Raw genomic sequence first — 23,567 nt, forward strand, 5'->3', positions numbered from 1 at the left:
CCATAAATCTGAGGTCCCTAACTCCCAGGATGTGAACATTTTCATTTCTTTTTCCATGCAGATCAACTTCTTAAGCATTGGAATATTTCGCGATCATCTTCTCTGTTCCACACCATTAACCCCCACATCAGTTTTGTTGGATTGATTACTTCTTCTTGAAACTTACCCTGAAAAATATCCTCATTCTCTGTGAATATTAAAGTTCAAACTTTAAATACATAGTCTTCCTTGACAATATTTGTAAAAATGTTGGTTTTAGAGAAAATACCAAATCTAATTACTTCTAGATATGACTTTTCTTTCTATTTTGCCTGTTATCTTTACGTACCTCTGAGCTATGGTGGCAGTGGTTAAAGCAGATATTTTTGTCATTGTGGTTGTCTTAATGTTTTCTGGGTTAGTATGATTGAAAGAATCTCTGTATTCAGAAGCTCTTGATTCTAAAATACTTTCTGTCATGCCGGTCAAAATTTACTGTTTCATATTTTTATATCCTCTACATGTAAAGGACAATATCACAACACAAAAAGACTGCAATAGAAGAAAAGAGAATTATCAGAGAATTAATTAATATGAACTGCCATAATATGATAAAATATAGCACAGATACTTTAGGTCAATCTTTATTTACCTAGGTTTTAATTTTCTAATAAATAGACAAGATCATTTCAGGAAGGTAAATTGTTTCCATTTTAATATAATTTTACAATCACTTCTATAATCTACCTATAAAATACAAGCTATTTTGAAGGAAATAAGATGATTATTCACTGATGTACAATAAAAAAACAAATGTTTGTACATTCAAACATCTAGGGAGGTGAGGAATAATAATTATCAGCATAGTACTTTGGGTATTACTACACTCATGGTGAGTTTTTCCCACAAATGTTCAAAAGGACTTTATGATAACTTTTTTCTTCTTTAATGGACTCAGATTCTTGAAGAAGAATAATTTTGAGCTCAAGGAATAATCAAGTGATTACTCTCCAAAAAACATTATCTCCAAATTATTACTATGGGCAAGGTAGTTTATCACATTAATTGATATTTGCGTTGTATTTAACTCATGCTAATTTTGACCCCTGGGGCCTCGTAAAGCACATGTGACTCACAGGTCTCCACCTCAGGAGTTGCATGAACTATTTTTCAAGTTGCATATAACTCATGCACAGAAAATAATAAAAAATAACAATTTTTTCATTAAATTAGAAAGGATCATTTTGTTTTCGAGGCTTTTATTCTATTTGTGTAATAAAACACCATGGCCCCAAGGAAAAAAAAATTTTTCTGGTGTGGCAATGTGTTAAATAACATTAACACCTTCATTTGTGCCAAAAGGAACTGTAATTTTAAAAAAAAGTATGTAACTGACAATCAACGCTTTCCTCCCCAAATCTTCATAAACAGAAAGGTTTTATGTTACTCCTGAGTTCTTAGAAAAATCTCTGCTGGAGAATTCTAAATAAATATCTAATATATAATCAGCTTTGCTCTTGAATTGCTTAAAGGTAGGCCATAAACTGAGACCAGGTGAATGTTTTTAGAAAGCTGATGTGGGCTATCAGAAGACTGGTTCTCACTAGAAACATGTGTTAACCAAAAATTCCTTAATGAAAACTGTCCTATTCATAGTCCCAGGAGGAATTTAGTTCATTGATTGCAAACTTCAGTGCTTTAGCAAACATTGAGGAAAAAATGTTGAAAAAGCTTTCACACTGGTTTTTAAATTTACATTGTTAAAGTCTAATGTTCACCTTTATCAGTTCACATGGTGAGACTCCAACCCTGTACTTTTTAAGTTAGGAGATAATCTACAGAAAATTATCTAATTAAATTCAATTTAATCCCAATTGTGTATTTAAGGGTCTGTTCTACAAATTGACCTATTCATTTTTAAATTAGGGACTTCCTGCCCTACTCTCTTATATTCTCCATCCCTCCCTTGTTCCTTTTTTTTCTCTTCAACAAAACACTGCACCACACACATCTCACAGATTAAGGTACTGTTTTGCACCCTAGGACACTTTTCTATACTATGTTTTGATTAATGGAGGGAGAGTGCAGAAATTATTTGAGGTGGTTAAGTGGTAGCAATAATAATACATTTACAAGGCACAGAACTGAATTTTGATTCGTGTTGCTGACTTACTATTCTAAATTAAATGCTTGCATAGGATGTGAACCTGTGGGATTTACTCAGTCACCTGATTTCATATATGGCTTAATAAATCCGAGAGCATTCCTCTAATGTAACCACAAACTCTCCTACTTTTATTCCGGCCTTCTTTTCCTTCTGGCCCATAACTTTTTAAAGTGTGGTAGGGCCTGGTTGTGGTTCAGCTGGTAGGTTGGTTACTTGATGGAAATAGGACAGAAAAAGTAGTCATTCCAGAATTCATATCTAAACCAGATGGGAAGCAGGATCATTTCAATGGAACTCTCCCCAAAATAATCCTTTAATGTTCATATTGAATGTGTTCCTGCAAGTGTCAGGGCCCTGGGCTACATTAATATTGAATTTCTTAGAAATAAAATATTTGGGACATTTTACAACTTTATTTCTGATCAAACTGCCTTTTATTTGTTATCTTACTTCAAATTGTCTTTCAGTTTTTTAGTAATTCTGGATATGCATTATTTCCAGTAACCATTGATCCGTATATGTATTTAACAGATATATTTTGAGTATCTCCATATGCCCAGACTGGCAAGGCACTGGAGTTGTGTTGATGAACAAGACAGTCTTTTCCCTCAGAAATTTAATATTCTGCAATATGATTTTTTTTTTTTACTTTCCCATGACACTTTCAAAGAAATTATAAAACGCTTTTGAGTATCTTCAAAGCCTCAAAGGGAAGTCTTTACTTAGTTTTAAAGACAGCAAAAGATAGAATATATTGTTTCTACATAAAAAAGATTTTAATTCCTCCATAATGTGTTCAACACAAATTACTGTGCTAAGTGGATAATTATGTGTCTAGGACACTTTTCTAGTTAATGAGACATAAAGATTTTCCTAAACAATATGTGTTTGAGCAACTTGTTGAACTTATCCATTTGTACTCTTATTTTGTATGATAGCATATAACTTTATATAGTATCAGTTTTAGAGGGAAAAACTGACCATGTGTCCCATTGGAGATCTGAGATTTTAAATTTCATTGCCTATCATTGTTTTATCTTGCCTGTTAGCCATGGTCAAATCACTGGAGGAGGTTCTAAGGTCAAAGGCAGGAAAGTGAGCCCAAGACAAGTCATCAGTCAAGCAGATGAGATGAAAAGCCAGACATGAGTTACAGACTCAAAAGCAAGGAGGTGGAGAAACCAGGGAAGTTGGGAATAAGAAGCAGAATAGTAGAATGGGTGAGATGGTCAGTGGTTCTTAAACTTTAGGGTGCCTCAGAATCACCTGGAGGGCTTATTAATACATATAGTGCTGGGCTCCAGCCCTAGCATGTCTGCTCCTGTAGGTCTGGGGTGGGGCCTGAGAATTTGCATTTCTCACAAGCTCCCAAGTGATGTTGGTATTGCTGGTCTTGGGACCACACTTTGAGAACCATTGATCTAGGTGAATTCCAGAGATAAAGTGATCTTGCCTACAGAAAGCTTTCATGATCTCCTCAGATACTTGGTTGGGTGAGCTGAATTTGTTAAGACAAATAAAACATTTTGTCTTTTTTTTCCATTTTAATTGGCTCTTTTTTAAGTCAAATGCATGGTTCAGAGTTTATGAGAATGCAAATTTCCTTCTATATTAAAATGCAATAAGAATTTATATTCTTGCCATATAAACATACATAGAAATTATTTCCTTTGTATGAAAAGTGGTTTATTTCCTATTTTTGTAGTTTAACAACTAGTACAGTGCTCTGGTTAAGCCTGTATACTCTGAAAGTAGACTGCTTAAGGGTCAAATCTTGATTCTACCACTAGCTTTGTGCCTTGAGGTCACAAATTTTGTAAGGTCTCAGAACTTCTTTTGTAAAGTGGGCGTATTATCAATCGCATAGGGTTGTTTTGAGGATTAAATGAAGTAGTGGCTGTAAACCACTTATTGGAGTACCTGGCACATAATAATTGCTCCACAAATGTTAGCCATTATTAGAACACCAAAGTAAAGGCCTTTGTTCAGGAATGTGACTTTGTATATAACACTTTGATAGTTAGCTCAGGTTTAACCTGATAAGTTGTTCTCTGTATCTATAATTCATTATAACTCTTCTGCTAAGAATAGCCCCGAGTTGGCATGAAGTTATAAATTATATGTAAACAATATGATTCAAAAGTCAAAGTGGTTTACAGAGAGCAAAGAATCTAAAATCGCCTCTAGCAAATTTCAGACTAGGAAGGAAGAACATCTTCTATATAACACAGTGGTTAAGAAAATCAGCTCTGGAACCAGATTGCCTGGGTCTGTATTCTGACTCCACTCTGTAGTAGTAATGTGACCCTGAGCAAGTTACTTAACCTCTCTGTTCCCCAGAATCATCATCTGCCAAATAGTGGTAATAATAATACCTATCTCAGAAAGTTGTTATAAGTATGTACGACCACGCATGCGCACATACACACACACTGTCTCACACACATACAGGAGGTCACATATATGTAAAGTGATTAGACCCTACAACTGAAACATACAAAGGCTTAGAATAATACCAGGCACAAAATAAGCACTAGAGAAGTGTTTTCTGTCATTCATAGTTTGTGTATGTGTATCTTCTGGCAGAATTTTGTTTTTAGGGTAAAAGAAATCAGAAAAATTGTAATTTTTCCCTCCTCTCTAGTTCAGTATTCTACAGCATAGGTTCGTGGTAAATTTGTGGGAATTGGTTCCAGGACCCCTTCACCCCTAGTATCCCTAATCTCCCTAAGGGTACCAAAACCAACAGATGCTCAAGTCCCTTATATAAAATGATGTAGCATTTGCATATAACTTATGCACATCCTCCCATATACTTTGAATTATCTCTAGATAACTTATAATACCTAACACGGTGTAAATGCTATGTAAATACTTGTTATACTGTATTGCTTAGGGAATGACAAGAAAAAAATCTGTACATGTTCAGTACAAACACAGCCATCTTTTTTAAAAAAAATATTTTCAATCTATGGTTGGTTGAATCTGCAGATGTGGAACCCATGGAGGGCCTATTGTACTGTCTTAATGAAACTACATAAGAAGGAAAGCCCCTCTCTCTGCCCCCTCTGTAGCCTTCTTAAAAATATAATTGGCATTTCATTTATGAACCGAGTTAGTACCTTTAAGATAATATAGCCTTTAATGATGTTCTAGAAAAAAAAGATCCTGTTTGTACTTACAACAATTTCTAAAAGTGTTCTTTCAAAGGATGTCATTGACTTTGTTATTGCCAAGTTCTGTGGTCTTCTCTGTTTGTTGTTCCCTGACCGTCTTCTGCATTTGACATTATTAACTACTCTGTCCTTGAAATCATCCCTTTCCTGGGCAGCCTGACTTAGACAGGGCTTTCCTCCTAGCCATGGCTTTGCACATTTCTGTGGCACTCCTTTTGTCACCTGCCCCTCCCTGGGCATGTCTCCCAGCACCAAGCCTTGCCTTCCCTCCTCTGGATGTTTCCTTGGAGGACTCACTGATTCCCAAGGCTTTCCCTTCCTTCTCTAAGCTAAGGCCTCACATTTGATCTATTCTCCCAGCTCAGCTCTAGCCCCACAACCCCAAAAGCCTGCTAAAGTTTTCACCTGAATTCTTAAAAATCTTTTTCCCTCACAGCAACCCTGAGTATCAGTAATACCACACTGAGCCCAGTCCCTGGGCTTAGCATGTTGCTGCTACCTCTGACCCATCCCTCTACATCCCTTCCTTAAAGTTCATTTTGATTCTCCACACAGCCTCATTGCTACCTGCCTATCTAGGCCAGGACCTTGTCACTCTCACAACTACTTCCTAGGAGACATTGCCACTGCAGGCTCTCTCATGCCTTTCAACAAACCGTTTGCCCATTCCAGAGCTTTCCTGTTTCTGCCTACATTAAGTGCAGATGCCTCTCGTGGTGGCTTTCTAATATTTCCATAGTTTGCCTTTAAAGCCTGTAGGCCGGTATGTCTTACTTGGGCCCACTTAGACTCTGCTCAGGGCACACCCCTTACCAGCATCCCCTGAACATACCTCGTATTCCCCACGTCAGCCCTTGCTGCTCTCCTGCCTCTGAGCAACCACTGCATTCACATTCTGCACTTGCTACTCCTTTGTGCCTGTTTACATGTGTGCAGGATGCATCAGCTTTGTTTTCAGGGTGTATGAATACATAAACCTTTCTTTAAACATTTTAAAATTATATTCAGATGTAGCAGAGCATCTGGAACAGTAAAGAAAGAACTCATAAAACCCCTGAATGTTACCCCTGAAAGACACCAAAGAGGGAATGTTCTGCCCAATTCCCTTATACAAATGAGAAATCTGAACACCTGAGATAGATATTTTAAAAATTAATAGTTACATATTTAGATTTATGGTTGCCTTCTATTCATGGAAAATGGTATCTAGTTGCCATTTACATTATTGGCATAGAGTTGTATTTTGGAATAAATTTGCTTTTGATTATAAATATTAATTTAGAGAGAAATGTTAAATAGAGGTAAGAAAATATGGCAAAAATTGTGAGAGTAATACTCAAGTGATAGAGGTCTTGAAAATACTGCAATATAATATGATTAGAGTCTGCACTTAGTAAGTAAATGTTGACGGATAGTTCTCATCAGTCAACCTAGAAAACAGCTGTTAGACCCATTTCTTAAAATCCCCTTATGACAAACATAAGAAACATTAATTTTCACAGCTACATCTTTAGCATAAGGTCAAGGGAATAGAAGATTAAAGAGTCAACTGGTGAAAATGATTTGGGGCTACTAGGAGGTTGTCTGGTTGCTGTGCTCGCTGGAGGTGGTGATGTAACTGCAGGCCAGTGCTCTCGTTGAGAGGCAGGGAGTGGGGACATCTTTCAACCACCCATTGCTCTTCCTAGGACTCCCTCTGCCACACAAGGTTTAGCTGGATGAGCTGCAACACGTTCGATATTGAATGAGTCCAAAAAAAGTTTAAATTTCCCTATGCACAAAAACATTGAAAAAGAGAGAGCCCTTTGTATTTTACATGCCAGTTCTTATGCATCCTCCCTTTCTTATTTTTGGGAGCTTTAACAACCACCCTCAGCAGCCCTACCTCACAGTGGTTTCCACCAGCAAAGTTCTCCTCCCTGACCAGGCTCACTGAATTATAGGCCTCAGAGTAAACTCTCTGCAGGGAAACACAAATAGACTGCAGCTGGACGTTTGTTTATGGTGGGGCCTAAAAAGCCAAAACCTAAAATGCAAAGAACTCTGAGTATAGGGAGACATGAAAAGCGGATCCAGGATCCACCGTGCAAGACAATTCTGATGCAGACTACCCAGAGTTAAGCCAAATTTCACAGGTTAAGGGCACAGGCCCTACAAAACTGCACTCACTTCAGACACCAGCTGCAAGTCTGGGGGACCTCAGGCCACCAGCACTTCTGATCAACTGGATACAAATTCAGGAGTCCCCATAAGCCCCTCAGTTTTGATAATTTGCTGGAACAACTCACAGAACTCAGGAAAGCTCTGTACTTACAATTAAGGTTTTATTATAAGACCAGCCAAATAAAGAAAGAGACACATAGGGTGAGGTCTGGGAGAATCCCCCAGCATAAAACTTCTGTGTCCTCAGGACCCATTCCCCTCCTGCTACATCAATGTGTATCCCCAATTAGGAAGCTTACCCGAGTCTTGGTGTCCACAGTTTTTATTGGGGTTTCATTATGCAGGCATGACTGATTGAATCATTATCAACGTGATTGGACTCAATCTCCAACCCACCTTCCTCCCAGGAGGTGGGAGGGAGGTCAGGCTGATATCACATGGCTCAAAGCCGTAACTCTTTAATCACATGGTCAGTGTTCTGGCCTGGCCAACCCTGGAACTATCTTTGGGCCCACAGAGAGTCACCTCATTAGCATAAACTCATATGTGGTCCCAAAGACCCATCATGAATAACAAAAACATTTCTATCATTTGAGAAAGTTCAGAGGTTTGGGAGCTCCCTCTCAAGAACCCAAGACAAAGCCAGATAAATTCTTTATTATATAACTTATAGAAAATACAATAAGAATTGGACCATTTTAAGTCATAGAAAACCAATGCAAAAAAAATTATGATTTTTGTAATGGAAGGATGTGGGGAAAGGATGAACAATTTGAATTTCTTTTCTGATTTTAAATATAATTTAAATGAACCTGAGTTCTGAGCTAATTGTTAGTTTTTGCTTGTGAAAAATGATGTTAATAGACCCTCCAAAGTATAAGATATTAGACATGAAGTCTAGATTTGTGAAGAATTTGGGGAAGTGGGGGATAGCAGGAGAAATATATGTTACTTGTTTAACCAGAAGGCTATCCACTGGAAAATGTCATTTGACTATGAAATAAATGGTCATTACACATAATAAGGGTGTTTTCATTTTTCACTCATTCATTCATTCAACAATATCTATTGAGTACCTCATATGGTAGTCACTAGACATATATTGGTACACTGTCAGTATAATTAAAAATATTTGTTGATTTGCATTTCATAGAAAAGGGGAAGAATGAACTATCTGAAACCATTTGCTGATTTAAATTGCAATCTAAATGAACCTGCGTTCTGAGATAATTGTTACTTTTTGCTAGTCAAGAATGATGTTAAGAGAGCCCCAGAGTACGAAGTAGTAGGTAACAAGTCTAGATTTGTGAAGAATTCAGGGAAGTGAGGAATAATAGGAGAAATATATGTTGTTTAACCAAGAGGCTGCCATCTGGTCTTAATATTTTTAAGCAAAATCAAGAAGTGTTTTGAAATGTGATGTGTTATAAACTGTTCTTTTTTTTACTTTCCTGTAATTGGAGCAACATACTAATTTCTACAAGTTGTGACTACTAACAGAGAGCAATCACCTCACAGACTTGTACCGAAGAGACGAGACCATCCAGGTGACGGGAAACGGCCACGTGCAGAGCCCTCGCTTCCCCAACAGCTATCCCAGGAACCTGCTCCTGACCTGGCGGCTCCGTTCCCAGGAGAAAACCAGGATACAGCTCGCGTTCGACAACCAGTTTGGATTAGAGGAGGCAGAAAATGATATCTGTCGGTAAGTGAAAAAACATCCACTTTAGAGTACTATTCCAATATGGAAAAAAAGATGAATTTAAAGCATCACATCAAACAGTTCTTTTGAGCCTTTTAGACCTACCTGAAATGTGTCACTTCTTTTTCAAAAAGCCTTGATGTCAACCCTGGTAGACAAAGTAGCATAGACTGCTGCTGCTGAGGGCCTAATAACCTGGCACGACTCGCAGAAACTCACTTCCGCAACTGTCAGGACTGCAGGACTCCCAGAGAAGGGGGGAATCTGACGGTCCTGGTCCTTTCCAGGCACAGAACAGCCTTTGTGAACAGGTAGATGCATCCAACATCCTGGGTCACCTGCAACTGCGTCATGTGGCCCTGGTCAAAGCCTGCCGTGGGCTTAGGGAGCATCAACCCCCATTGGGCTCCAGGTGACGCAGCCGTTATAACTGTAACAATTTCCCCCAGCACTGGGAGAATATGGCTGGGGACTGTCAGGGCCTGACCCTGAATTCATAGCTTTAAGGCCTCAGATATATGTAGGAAACACACCCAGAGTCCCTGTGCTCCTCAGATGGGTCTGTTTCTTGCACTTTCTGGGTCAGGAGTAGAAGATGAAAGCTATACCTGATAATCTTCTCCTTTATTCTTCTCATATTTATCAAAGAAAGCCTGGGCTGTTGTTCTTTGAATTGTCCGCTCACAGGATTTTACTCACTTAATTAGCATATGTAAGACTTGGCCAGTATTTTTTTTTCCTTTTTGTACTTTACTGCACACACTTGTTCTGCATTGCCAATGAACTACTGAACTGCTAAATCCTTTCGGCAGGTTTATTTTCCTTTGAATAATAAAAAGAGGTGCCTCAAATTTGGTTGTCCTTTGTTGCATGTTTATTATGCTGACAGCTTTTATTATGTTGCTCTTTTTCTGAGAATAACAGGAGTGACTATTATTTTCTAGGACTATAGAGGGTAATGTATGCCAGAAAGCAGAGACCAATACATGCAGGAAGTGCCAGTTAATATGTACAAAGAGAATAAACTAATGCTGATCTTGAGTCTTTTCAACCTTGAAAAAGGAACTAATTTTCTGTACTAAAAAAAAAAAAAAAAAAAAAATCATGGGGGAAAAAAACACTATTAAAAGGTTATTAGAAGTGATAACATGCAAGGTACCATGATCTGTTTCTACCCACAGAACACTTCTGATGCCAAAGGTGGGGAGTTTATTTCCCACACCAACCAACTCTCCAAACCCGCTGGTGTCCTTCAATTCAATTCTGACACTACCGACCTGGAGTTAGTGTCAGAACCCACAAGTTAAGGGCTTAGTCCCACAATACTGCCTCCATGTTTGGTGCCCGTTGCAGGTCCCAGGCTTCCTGTACATCTGACTGACCAGCTATAAATCAGGGGGGTCCAAAACCCCCTCCTTGGGTTTGATAATTTGTTAGAACAGCTCACAAAATTCAGGGAAACACTTTACTTACTATTACCCGTTTATTATAGAGGCTACGACTCAGGAACAAATGGAAGCGATGCATAGGCAGGGTATGTGGAAAGGGTGCCTTCTTTGGGTACACCACCCTGATGTGTTCACCAGCCCGGAAGCTCTCTGAACCCCCTAATTTGGGGCTTTTATGAAAGTTTTATTATGTAGGCATGATTGATTACATCACTGGTGATTGATCTCAGTCTCCAGGCCCTCTCTCCTCCCCAAGGGTCCAGAGGTGGGGTCAAAAGTTCCAACCCTCTCATAATGTCTTGGCTGGGTCCTGCTGGTGACCAGCCCCCATTCTGAAGCTACCTCGGTTCACCACATTAGCTAAATTCTGGTATGGTTGAAAGGGGCTTATTATGAATGATGAAAGATGCTCCTCACACTGCATCACTCAGAAATTCCAAGGGTTTTAGGAGCCCTGTGCCAGGAACCAAGAACCAAGATCAAATATATATTTGTGATTATATCACAGTATTACAGAAGGGAAGCCAGGGCTCCACAACTGAGCTGGAGTTTTGATCCTGGCAGTGAACTCTTTGGGCATCCTGACCCTGAAAATAGGAGAGGAAGAGTTAGGATGGTTTTCTTTCTGGATCCTTCATCAAATCTAGTTGCTCCTCAGAATTTATGAAAGGAGGTAAAAGAATAAGAGGTAGAAAAGAGGAGAGGAGAAAGCTAGCCTCAGAACCTGCCCTAGGAAATAAAATGGTGCTCTCTTGACTTAAGATTTAGAGTTAAAATTATACTGATGTTGTGTTTTTTTTAAACAAAAGTGACCTATTGTGTTATAACAAAGTTTCAAGTATACTCATACTTTGTGCAGTAAATGTGATTTACACACATTGGGTACACCTTGAAACGCAATTGACTTCCTACCATCTGTTCCAAAACCTCCTTGATGTTTACCTTATAATATTTTATTGCTTGAATGATTCTTTGTTAGTGCTTTTCACCTTCCAAGCACCATAGAAACGTTAAGTAATTAATTTACAAAGCACTCAAGAGACATCCAGCTGGTAAAATTACATAAGCCGCCTTATTTTGCCCATAAGGAAACTGAGGCAAAGGACATAAGGGCCTCGTAAATCACTGTCAAAGAAATGTAATCACCATGTCATTATTTTTTACTTACTCCTTAGATTACCCTGCCCAGTCCAGGAACAGCTCTGAGGGGCATGGGTAAGACCAGGACAGCTATGTTGGTTTTTCCTCATATTCAGACATGATGTTTCTTATGCTGATTCTTTCTCATAATCATGACAGAGAAATATAATACAGATGTGAGACTTCTGCCACTGTTCACCCTAAATACCCATCATCTGTGTGTTAAAACTTTAGCATCTGACATCATTTTGGGAAAGGCAGAGTGGAGGAGTGAGACACTGATGACCAGAACAGAGAGGCAGATATAGTTCAGCTCATCAGGTAGAATGTTCCAAGATCTTAAGGGTCTGAAAATAGAATAAGTGATCCCTAGAAGATGTGAACTCTGCCACTGAGGGTGTCACACTATATAATGAAATGATGGGATGCTAGGGAGGGACGTCGAGAATCCAGTGGTCACGAGGAATAACGAAAGAGGCCCTGCTGTCTTCTTCAGTCCTGGGATTCTGTGTTTCTCTGACCAAAGCCAGAGGGGAACCTGTGGTCCGAGGCTCATTCGAATTCTGGTTTAACCAGCACAGACTTTTCCATTATTGGTTAGCTTGCATCTGTCCTTTCCCTTGTGATAAATTTTATATTTTATGATGTGACCCTTCCAAAAGAGTTTTCAAAAAGAGAATATAGCAAATCATATCTGTATACGTTTGTTTATTTATTTTCTATAATGAAAATGCTGATTCTGTAAGCTACGTAGATATCAATCATTTACTTTCTAGAGAAAGCACTGAATGTGATATAAATTAATTCAAAGTGGGAATTTGTTTGAAAAACTTTATACTGTTAACATTTGGCCATATAATTAGAGTTGCATCTCCTAAAATATGCCAACAGATCATCGCTATTGGTTTTTCCAAGAAAACTTTCTAAGCCAGATGTTCAGAAAGTAGCCCATTTTGATTATTGATGACTTGGGAACAGTTATGGCTAAATGTAAGGGTTCTCTCAGAATAGATTAGTAAAGTTTGAATTTGGAAATTGTAATCCAAAAATTAGCTTTCCTTTTAGCATTTCTGTAGGCTATAATTTTCATTTCAGATGGTAGTCATGAGAAATCATATATGCTAGTTTTAATTTCTCAGTGAAAGTATGAATTTCAAAATCTACTGTAATCAAAATGTGTTCATTATGTCAAATTGATTCTAGGTATGATTTTGTGGAAGTTGAAGATATATCTGAAACCAGTACCGTTATTAGAGGACGATGGTGTGGACACAAGGAAGTTCCTCCAAGGATAACATCAAGAACAAACCAAATTAAAATAACATTCAAGTCCGATGACTACTTTGTGGCTAAACCTGGATTCAAGATTTATTATTCTTTTGTGGTAAGTAACTTAACCACCTTATGATTAAAAGCAGACACTGGTTTCATACAGTATACAGATCATTTTCTATGATATAAATACAGTGGTGTGAGCGTGAATGAACTTTATTAATTCCTTATGGCATGGTTTGTTCCTACCTTATGGTCAAAATATTAAAGTCTTCATTAGTAAGAAATAACGTTTGGGGTCTATTAAGTCAAACTCTGGGTCCTACCTTTTGAAAGAGAGCATAGTAAATACAAAAAGGAAAATTGTTTATCATAAAGCAGTTAAGTTACCTTTGATTCAATTTAGGCAAGGTAAATGTATAGCTAAGTAGGAGGTATGAGAGAGTTGAACAGGCTTTAAGAATGAAAGCTAAAGAAAATAATTTCTCATTTGGTTTGAAAATTTGTCTATAAACTACATAGCAGGAAAAAGTCCTGATGATTTTAATTTAAATTATGACCCAGATTTGGGAATGGTGTATGTTATAATCACGCAGCCTTAGTGTTTGTGAGCATCTTCAAAACCATAAGGTCCAACTCAGGACTCAAGAGTGTGAATCCTGTTGACTACCCTCATGCTTGTCTGTCCTCTCACCTCTACTCAAACACCTCAGCAGCCATTTCCAACTTTAAATGGTTCTGATTGTTAGACCATGTTCAACCTCATACTGAGCCAAAATCTACAATGTAGTTAATTTCAGTTGTTGGATTACACACAAGGACGTATCTTCTTTACTCAGTCATTCATTAACAAAACAATATGAAGTTCCTGCTCTTTGTCAGACACTCTGATAGATGCAGTATTGCAAGGTAAATGAGACAGACAGGGTCCTTGAACCTCCTAGAGTTTATAGTCAGCTGGAGATGACAAACAGTTAAAAAGCAGTTCATCAAGAATGCTGAGTAGTAAGACAGAAGAACTGGGTGCTCTAGGTTAAGTCCATGTAGACATTGGGATTATTTTGCCTAAACAGTATCTTAAATACCCCTGAGCCCTTCAGCTGTTGATAGCATATTGCCTTTTGTTACTGTCAGCAGTTTTCACTCTCACTGGGTTTGTCTCTGTCCCTTTTCCCAGTGTGGAGGCCAAAATAAAACCCAGTACTATAAATGGCATCAATTTATTGGGTTCTTTTTCTCTTCTGAATTAAATTTAGAACAGGAAATCTTGTTTTGTATTTTAATCTGGTGGTTGTTTGCATTATGGTGAGTTATTAAACACTAAGTGAATTCTACATCAGAACATTGTAAGTGAAAAAATAGCATGTGCTGACACTCGTTCCAGTTTTAACTTGAAAATAATCCATCAAGCATGATTTCCATTATTGCAAACCCACACAGTGCTGCTCAGTATTAAAATTGAAATGTGAACCTATGGTTTCTACATTTCTTCACGTTTTAATGTGTTCAGCGATGCATCTGTTCGCAGTTGCTCCTGGACAGAGCACGCTTGGCGTGTTAGAATGGTGACGGATGGGCTTAGCGAAGGATCTTTTTCCCTTTAAAATAACAAGCACTATTAGTGCTAATGTTTGATTATAACTAAGGTGAATGGCCCATAAGTCAGTAATAAATACCCCAACACAATGTCTTTAAGGCAAAACAACTCCATTTGTAGAAGGCAGTGCAAGTATGGGTTTCAGGAAAGAGTACACCTGTTGGAGATGTTTTAGGCTATGGCACAGGCTCATCACTCATATCTTAGCCAATGGTAAGTGGACTATTGGGCAGCCTTGATAGTTTGGATGTAAAGTGTTTGGCATCACTCCACTCATTTACCTCCATCAGTATATGGTATTTTGGTTTTGTAAAGAAATGATGGTAACTCTAATATTTTTGTGTATTTCTCAACCTTTCTCTTGGTCTGCATCCTCTGGGAAGAGCTACAGACTCTTTCCCCTCCTAATAGGCTTCTGGCACTAAATATGGTCAACCAGGGCCAAAGTGCTTTGGTGGCTGAATTCCAAGAGGTAGAATGAGCTTAACTTCCAGGTATGCACAGACTCTAAATTGTGTGGTTTTTTGACAAAACTCATCTGTTTGATTCTTGGCTCAGTGGGGATAGAAGGTCACATATGGCTTAACCACTGTATTGGGAAGATCACTTCATGCATGTTTAAGTTTTACTTAGACAGACTTTAACGATGGGTTTATAAACTCAGGAGACCAGGCTTGAAACTGAAAGTGGACCACGTATAAATTAAAAGGGAGACAGTGAGATTAAGAATGGCAAGCCCTCTTCAAGTGTATTTAAATAATGAGTTTTAGAATGCTAAACACCTCTAGGGGATGGAAGCAGCTGTTTTGAAAGCCCTACTTTAAGGAATGGTAGTTGCTAGAGAAATATGAGCCTTAAGAACAGTTCCTGAGAAGTCAAAGTGCTCCCGGAAAATGGCAGGTAGCTGTTAGGATAAGTCGAGATCACCTCCCGTTTCATCTCTACCTTCCCCCTTTGGGCTTCCCGTGGAACCTCTCTTCTCTTCCTACCTCAGTGACTCCCAGGTGTACAAGGACTTCTCCTGTGGCTATAAGTAGTAGGTACCCAGGAGAATAAGAGCCCATTACACTGGAATCAAATATACATGGGCCATGCTCATAGCATCTTTGGAAAAACACAGTGTACATTTTTAGTCAATTTTCCCACTCCAGCAAACTGTGGAAACTAATGGATAACATCAAGGTAACTTATTTCTGGTTAAAAATGATGCTGATATTACAATTTTGTTTGATGTGCTTGGAATTGAATCTTCTACCTTTTGAGGGGACCTATCACAGTCCCCTCCTAGGGCAGGGCAGCATAGCCACATGGGACCAGAGCTCTACTGTAAAGCACACTTCAGATTGAAGGCACATCTCACTGGTTACTTGTGGTGTGTTACTGAAGAAGTTTGTTCCCCTTTGCTTTTACATCTTTAACATGGGGTTAATAATTGGAGTCGGTATGAGATTTTAAAACAATAACGAATACTTAGCACAGTGCCTAGGATATAGTAAGTGCTCAATAAATGGTGATAATGATTCTACATTTATCATCACAAATTATGTCCATATCTGTCTCTTCCAGATAAATGGCAATGAACATTTTGAGGGTAGGTCAAGTATCTTATTCCTATGCTAGACACTGGCTAGACAGTGAGTTTGTTGAATTGACCCTTTCTTGAGAAAGTATGACTCACAAGAACTGCCTAATTTCATTTCCTTGCTCTCCTGCTCAGCCTTGTTTTCTGGTTTCACTCTATTTGGGAGAATAGATGCCTTCAGAAAGCATAATTAAGTAAAGTGGATAATTATCAAACACTTGGTAGCAAGATATGATTATTTAAATAAATTAGGATCTCCGACCAAAAATCCAGTTTATTGGAGAATGAATGAATGGTTGAATGATTAGGAATCTTCTTGTGAAGACCACTAAGTAGATTATTGGAAAGGTGTCACAAGGTTCCCTGTGGACCATGTGCAGAGAAGTGAACAGACACGGATATGAATTTCAGCTCAGCTGCTAACAGCTCGGTTTTTTCATCTGTAAAATGGTGATAATACTGCTGGACTTTAGGTAGTTGAGCTGATTAAATAAAACAAATTTTATAAGCCACTCTTCCTGGAACTTATTAATTACTCAAATATCTGCTGCTATTATTGTTGTCATTATCACTGATCTTATTAACATGTCAGTTGACAAGTAGTCTTGTACAAATAGCCCACTTATCTCTATGTGTGTGTGCGTGTGTGTGTGTGTGTGTGTGTGTGTACACACATGAATGTACACTCTGACCATATTCACATTCTTCATCCAAAGTAGAAACATTTTATTGTATATTGTAACAAACATGAGAACTTTTATGTTATTTATGTTTTTGCGTGTTTAATGTAAGGTCCATTTTTTAAATTCAAAAATAAAAAATTAAGTCATTGAGAGCTACTCAAACTTGGTTTTATTAATAAAGTCTAGTTTATTTTATAAATTGAAATTTACTAATACCCATTATAAACACTTCCTAAAATAAAAAAATTATTTTATCAGACCAGTTGCTTAACTGTAAATATCTGCAGTTTGAATTAACTTCAAGTGGTGCAGTTAAGATTTCCACTGAGATTAAAACTCAAGTGAAGCATGATTTTGCATAAAAATGATTATTTAAAATAATGAAAAAAGAAGATGGAGAAGAAGAGGAGAAGGAGGAGGAGTAGAACCCAGGAGGTGAACAAGATAAGATTCTCAGTTATAATAGCTTTTGCAAGTTCTGATTTTGCTAACCTAAAATTTACCAGTTGGTGAAACAAAAACAATATAAGAACAACAAAATAAATGTGGGCAATTTATCCTCATCTGACTAAGCTGAATTCTTAAACAAAGCTAGAGAGTAAAGGAACTCATTCATTTAGTAAAGTGTGGAAATTTCGCTTTTATTTGCACAGCCAGTTAAAAATTGTTGACCATTCTGACCATCCATGGTGTTCTGGCCACTTCAGCCAGGACCATATATACAGCCAAGGACTGTCGGGGTGGTGATTGATCCTCACCGCAGATTGTGCTTACCTCAGTTTCTTTCACTCAGACGTAAGCCACTGGAGGTTTGAGAGCTGCAAGAGTTGTGATACAGTTGCATAAATGCCTACTGTGAGCTGGACAAGGTATGCCCAGGGCCCTGGAGATAGAGCAGTGAGGAAGATAGGCAGAGTCTCTGCTTTTAGGAACTTTCATGGTAGTAGGTGAAAACAGACAGTAAACATATATGTAGGGAAGTACATCTATATGCACAAACATAAATCATTTGAAGTTCAATAAAAGCAGATAAAAGAGAGTAATGTGATGAAGAGTGACTCAGAAGGGATCCATTACAGCTAGGGAGTAAAAGATGATCTATGGATGTAATATTTCATTTGAGACCTGAAATATTAGGAGGCAACAATACAAAGCTATGGGAGAAGAATGCGGTCAGCAAAAGAAGGGGAAATGCCAAGACCCTGAAACAGAAGAGCAAAGCCATCTTGCCTTTGGTGGAAATGATTCTCTTGGTGCCTGAGCATTCAGGCTGCTGGAAGGATGCAAACGTAAGAGAACAAAGCAGAAAAGTAGCTAACTCCTCTCTCAGTCGAGAATGAGGAAGGAGGATTCTTATCCTTATCTCAGCCCATCCTATTTTGGATACCTCTCAACTCTTTCTGCATGTGGATAAAGTAGTTAAAACCAGAGGATCAGCTAAGGCCAGATGCTAAAAAATTGTCAGTGAGACACTAAAGAAAGTCTGGACAGAAAGAAACCTGGGGCATGGTCAAGGTCAGACAGGAGGATAGCAGAGCAAGAGAGACAAACATCTGTTCCAGAACACCCGAGTAAATGTGGGTGCAGTAGGCTGGCAAGCCTGGGAGCTTCAGTGGATCTCAGTTGAAGCACACACTCTTTATGAACAGAGTCTCACTGTTGCACAATTTCATAGACAGGGGTAGATAAGTGTTCTTATTTAATATTTCACAAATGTTCTAAAATTTTACCAATTACAGAGATGATTTTGATGAACTAGTTTTCTCTTTGGGAAGGTTGAATGAGGAAGTTACTTTAATCAGATTGCTTTCCTAAAGCCTGGATACATAGTGAGAACTTCGGTAGAGTGTATGGGAGAGTGAAGAGGAAAATGTAATATAACCCGCCTGGAGTGAAGGATAGCTTGACAAAGGATATGGCTAGGTCTGAAAGCAAATGGTAATGGGTGAGGAAAATAAAGGGAAAGTTGGGCTTTTTCTGGGGGAAGGGGAACAGAAGAGGAGATGGGTAAGAAAGTGTTAAAGGACTGGGAGGAGACCAGAAAGTGAGGTGACATAAAACCTCATGATAATACTGTTTGGACCTGCCTTAGTCATATGTTTGTTTCAATGTATTATTCAACAGACTTTATTGAACATCTATTAATTGTACCACACACAATGATAAATGCTAGATATAGAGTAGTGAACAAAATAGAGAAGGTCCCTGCCCCTATAGAACTTATAATTTGGTGGGTACAGTCCTGATAATAATAATGATATACATATTATAAATAATAATAACAGACAGAATAACAGTAGTATCTAACCCTGTGGATTACTGTAAGGAGTACATGTATGAGGCAATGCATGTGAAGTGTTTAATGCAATGCCTGGCATGTCATAAATAATCTGCTGCTATTAAGTCATGCATTAAAGCATCCTCACAAAGACTGGCTTAGAAAAAATATACAATTTAGAGCTGTACCGTCTTAGAGATCTAGTGCCAACCCTCTTATTTTACAAGTGAAGCAATGAACACAGGTCAGGTGACTTTGCAAATGAGGCAGTGAACACACAGAGGTTAGGATTATGCCTATAGTCACCTGTGTGCTGCTATCCACGAGATATGAAAGCTGTGGGCCCACTCCAAAGAAAAATAAATACACCCAAAATTGTGCATAAAATTGCAAGGAGCCCCCTGAATCTCATCCACGATGTCCTCTGGATACAAAGGTGCAATTAAGAATCCCACACATATTGCCTGATTTGTGGAATGTTGTCGTGCATGTTGAATAGTCCTTTCCGACACAAGCAGTGTTTGAAATAATACTTTACTACTCTAATTAATATTCCTCATAAACCCCATTTGCTAATCACATGAGCAGATGACTCCCCATGTGCTGTATAAACACATTTCCAGCATTGAGAGGGATGCTGTTTAATGACACTTGGAAAGTTCAGTATCCTGTTTATCTAGTATTTAATTACACGGGCATGCTGCAAGTAAACTTTTATCCTTGAAAACCAGAAAGATGTAGTGATTTTAGATGACTGTGCCTCTCTATAGACAAATAACCTTCTTTTTAACTGTGCTCTTTGCTGTACAAATATTTTGGTAGATGAAGAAAATGAGAACATGAGGAAGGAAAAAGCTATTCAACTGTATTAGCAAATGGCTTGCACATTTAAGATATGCCAAGTACAGAGCAGTATTTCTTTCTTAAAAAGTGATGAAGAAGTGAACCTCAGTAAAAAATAGCTCCATATATGTTCACTTATAAATTCGACAAATATTTCTGAAAACGCACTGTGGATCATAAGAAAATGATATTCCTGAGGGGAAGAAAGGTAAACAATTATAAAACAATGTGAATTGGGAGTGATAAAATGTGTGTGGAGTATTTGGGGCACACGGGAAGAAGGGCATGTACCCCACCAAGACAGGCATTGCTGGGCTGCATCAGGGAGGGGAGAGCGTCCTAGGAAGAGGGCACTGCCCACATAAAGGCCAGAAAAAGCAGAGTATTTTAGAATATCCTGTTAATTCACAGTTTTGTAGGCATAAGGATGCTAATCACGTACTCTCCTTTCTTCATACCAGACAGTAGACAAGAGATATAAGAAGCCAAAAGGATATCAAAAATAACAGCTTTACTAATGGGGGTCCAAGAAATGTCAACGCCCGGGACTCCTCTGTAAAACTAGAATCGAGAACTTGGCTGGGATGGAAAGCCTAAGTGGGGATGTTGTACAGCTGTGGTGCAAATGCAGACCCAAGGATGCTTGGGAAGCCTTCAAGGTCAATGAGACAGATATGGGTACACTTACACACTCCTCCCACTGCATGGAAGAGCACTGTCTGGCCATAAATATCCTGGTCACACACAGGCAGGAGAGCCAGCAAGGAGGGCAGATGCCAGGCACAGCTGTACTTAGCACATAGACCCAGGAAGTGGAGAGCCAAGGCCCTTCCCAAGGAATGGTGCCAAAAGCACAGCCTGAAAGAGAAATGGGCTAGGGGATGTGGGTGAGGGAAAGGAAAGAGGACGGAAGAAGTGATGAAAGAAAAAAATACTTGAAGAAAGAGACCAAAAATGTTTCTTGGTGTCTCCATTTCTATGGGCTGATGCAGTAACGTGGAAGGAAGGGTTTCTGCCTACAAGAGTGCAAAGGACTATGAGCGCATGAAGGATCCAGGCCCAGGGTGATTTTTACGTTTTAGGTTTATTCATCAGTCACCTTTGGTAACAGTCCCGAGGACTCAGTTCTACCCACTGTGGTTCTAATGTGACCTCGCTGACCTGCTCCATTCTCTATAAGCATCAGCCATCCTGACTGGGAAGTTAAAGATCCCATGAACATTAGAGAGAGGCCAGTCTCCGCTTACAGGTGAATGAAGGAATTAAAAATCAATCATATAGACAGGACTCATCCAGCCTTGAAAACGACTGTCCTGAGTGTTGCCTGTATCCGTGGGAATGTGACAGATTAAGGCTGACCTCCATTCAAGATTGTTTCTTTCACTGTGAGAAAATTGAGCTACATATTCAAAGTGACTCTTTCCTTATTTTGCAGTTGAAAATGGGGGCCAGACAGGCAAAAAAAAAAGAGATTGAACAGGCATAAAGCCACGTCTGAAAAAGAGAGATACATGAATAAATAATCAAGTAATCATTGCTTCTTGGCTGGGCCCTGCTAACCGCTTCTTGCTCGGTCCCCCTCCCTCCCGTCTCCCCTACCTTCAGTCTGCCCTGCACCTGGTTGTCGGCTAAATTACAGCTGTGATCACATTTTCCAGCTGAAAAATTGGGAATGACTCCCTGTTTCCTCTGGAGAAATGTTCAGATACCCCACTCTGATACTGGAAGCCTTCCGTGTTCTGACCCCAACCTAACATTCTAGCTGCAACTCTCCCTTCTCCCCACACACAAACAGCATCATTCCCGGATGGCCCAGTCCTCTCATGATTTGTCACCTCTCATCCTTGGCAATTAAATGCCATATATATATATATATATCCTCAAGAATCCAAGCCTTTCTCTGCCTGGAAAAGTCATGTCCATGTCAAAAATATTACTATGTCTTAAAAAAAAAAAAAATGCCTGGTCTTTAGCTCCTCAACCACATAGACTCTGGCATTCCATCAAGTACCCAGATTTCTGTTCTTCGTCAACATTATGGCTTTTCAAAGAAAAAATAAGGTACACATATGCATACTTATGAAAATATATAGAAAAGTTTTAAAAGGAAGAGAAAATACCCATAGTTCCTATCACTCAAACACGACCACCATGAATATTTTGGCATGTTTCTTTCCAGACTTTTTAGAAACCCATGCACAGGTCTCACCATCTCTACCAGAGTGAAAGCTCCTTGAGGGTAGCGAGTAGCCTACACCTGCAGAGGCTGTCATAGTGCGTTTTCACTACGTAGGCCTCAAAATGTGTAATTGAGCTGAACCAACAAGCATCCATTGAGTACCTAAGATAATGTCCAATAGTTTGGAGTACAAGCAATAAAAAGCAATCCCAAATAATGTATAAAGAGAAAATATATTAACAGACCATGGCCTGTGCTTATAAGAACTTGAAATAGTTTCTCCCTCCCACTCTAATGTTGCAATCATTCCAACACACTACATACCCTTTAGCTACTTTGTTCCAGGACTCACTGGGCATTTGGGGGGCGGGGAAGCAGGGAGCATTGGCTTAGGGGTGAGGATGGACGTTAGGGGAGGTGGGCATTGTAGAGTCCAATGTCAGGGAAACTGTGGGCTAGAAATGCAGCACATGACCAGGCATTCTAATTCTAAAGTCTGTATCCACAATGATTTAACCCCAAGGAGGCATGTTATTGCATCAGTAACAAACTGTGTAATTGTGACATCATAGCAGACAAAATTCGGGTCCTTCGTTGATGTGACCGCTGAGCTGACCTTCCTCATGAATAGCAGCAGCCACTGAAAGACTCAGGGCTTCCTAATAATTGTAAAAGGTATCAGGATCCTGATAGTCTATGATTCTAGCAGGTCTTTGCTGAGGCCTCAAGAGCTTTCCAGGTTTTTAAGACACTCTAAAGCCATTCATTTGATTTTTTCAGGTTTTGTGTTCAAAGTAGAGGATATATGAGTTAGAAACACTCAAGTTCAAATATGTGCATATCTGTGACACCTGGGACATGTCATTTAAACTGTTGAAGCCATTGTTTCTTCATTTGTAAAATAGGAAGCATCCACTTGCATCGTAAGGCTGCTTAAAGATTAGCTTTAAAATGTATGAGTTTGGTACACAGTCTGTGCAACAGATGGAGCTATTATTACTGTTACTATTAAATGCCTTCCAAGGGTGTCTTGGTCTGTTTTCTGTTGCTATAATTATTCAGTTATAAATAAATTTATAAAGAAAAGAAATTTTTTTCTTACAGTTCTGGAGGCTGGGAAGTCCAAGGTGGAGAGGCTTCATATGGTGAGGGTCTTATTGCTGGTGGGGACTCTGCATGCAGAGTCCCGACGTGGTGCAGGGCATCGCATGGTGAGGGGGTTCACAAGAAAGAGCCAGCCTGGCATTTTATAACAGACCCACTCCCATGATTACCTATTATTCCATTAACCCATTAATACCTGAATGGATTAATCCATTCATGAGAGCAGAACCCTCAAGACCCAATTACTTCTTAAA

At 38.9% G+C, this 23,567-nt stretch overlaps 1 protein-coding gene across 2 annotated transcripts in view; it reads left to right on the forward strand.

The window, feature by feature from the left end:
• The window catches only part of PDGFD (platelet derived growth factor D), a 223,476-nt gene that overhangs the window by 143,173 nt on the left and 56,736 nt on the right, over nt 1-23,567 (forward strand). Inside the window, exons 2-3 of one of the 2 annotated variants that reach the window (XM_069469000.1) lie at nt 8,986-9,190; nt 12,979-13,159. In XM_069469000.1, the coding sequence (XP_069325101.1) occupies nt 8,986-9,190; nt 12,979-13,159 (386 nt within the window). The remainder of the gene's footprint in view (nt 1-8,985; nt 9,191-12,978; nt 13,160-23,567) is intronic. The other variant, XM_069469001.1, reaches the window with a different exon arrangement.

This window comes from Eulemur rufifrons, chromosome 6 (assembly GCF_041146395.1).
Source record: "Eulemur rufifrons isolate Redbay chromosome 6, OSU_ERuf_1, whole genome shotgun sequence".
In the NCBI taxonomy this organism is placed as follows: domain Eukaryota; kingdom Metazoa; phylum Chordata; class Mammalia; order Primates; family Lemuridae; genus Eulemur; species Eulemur rufifrons.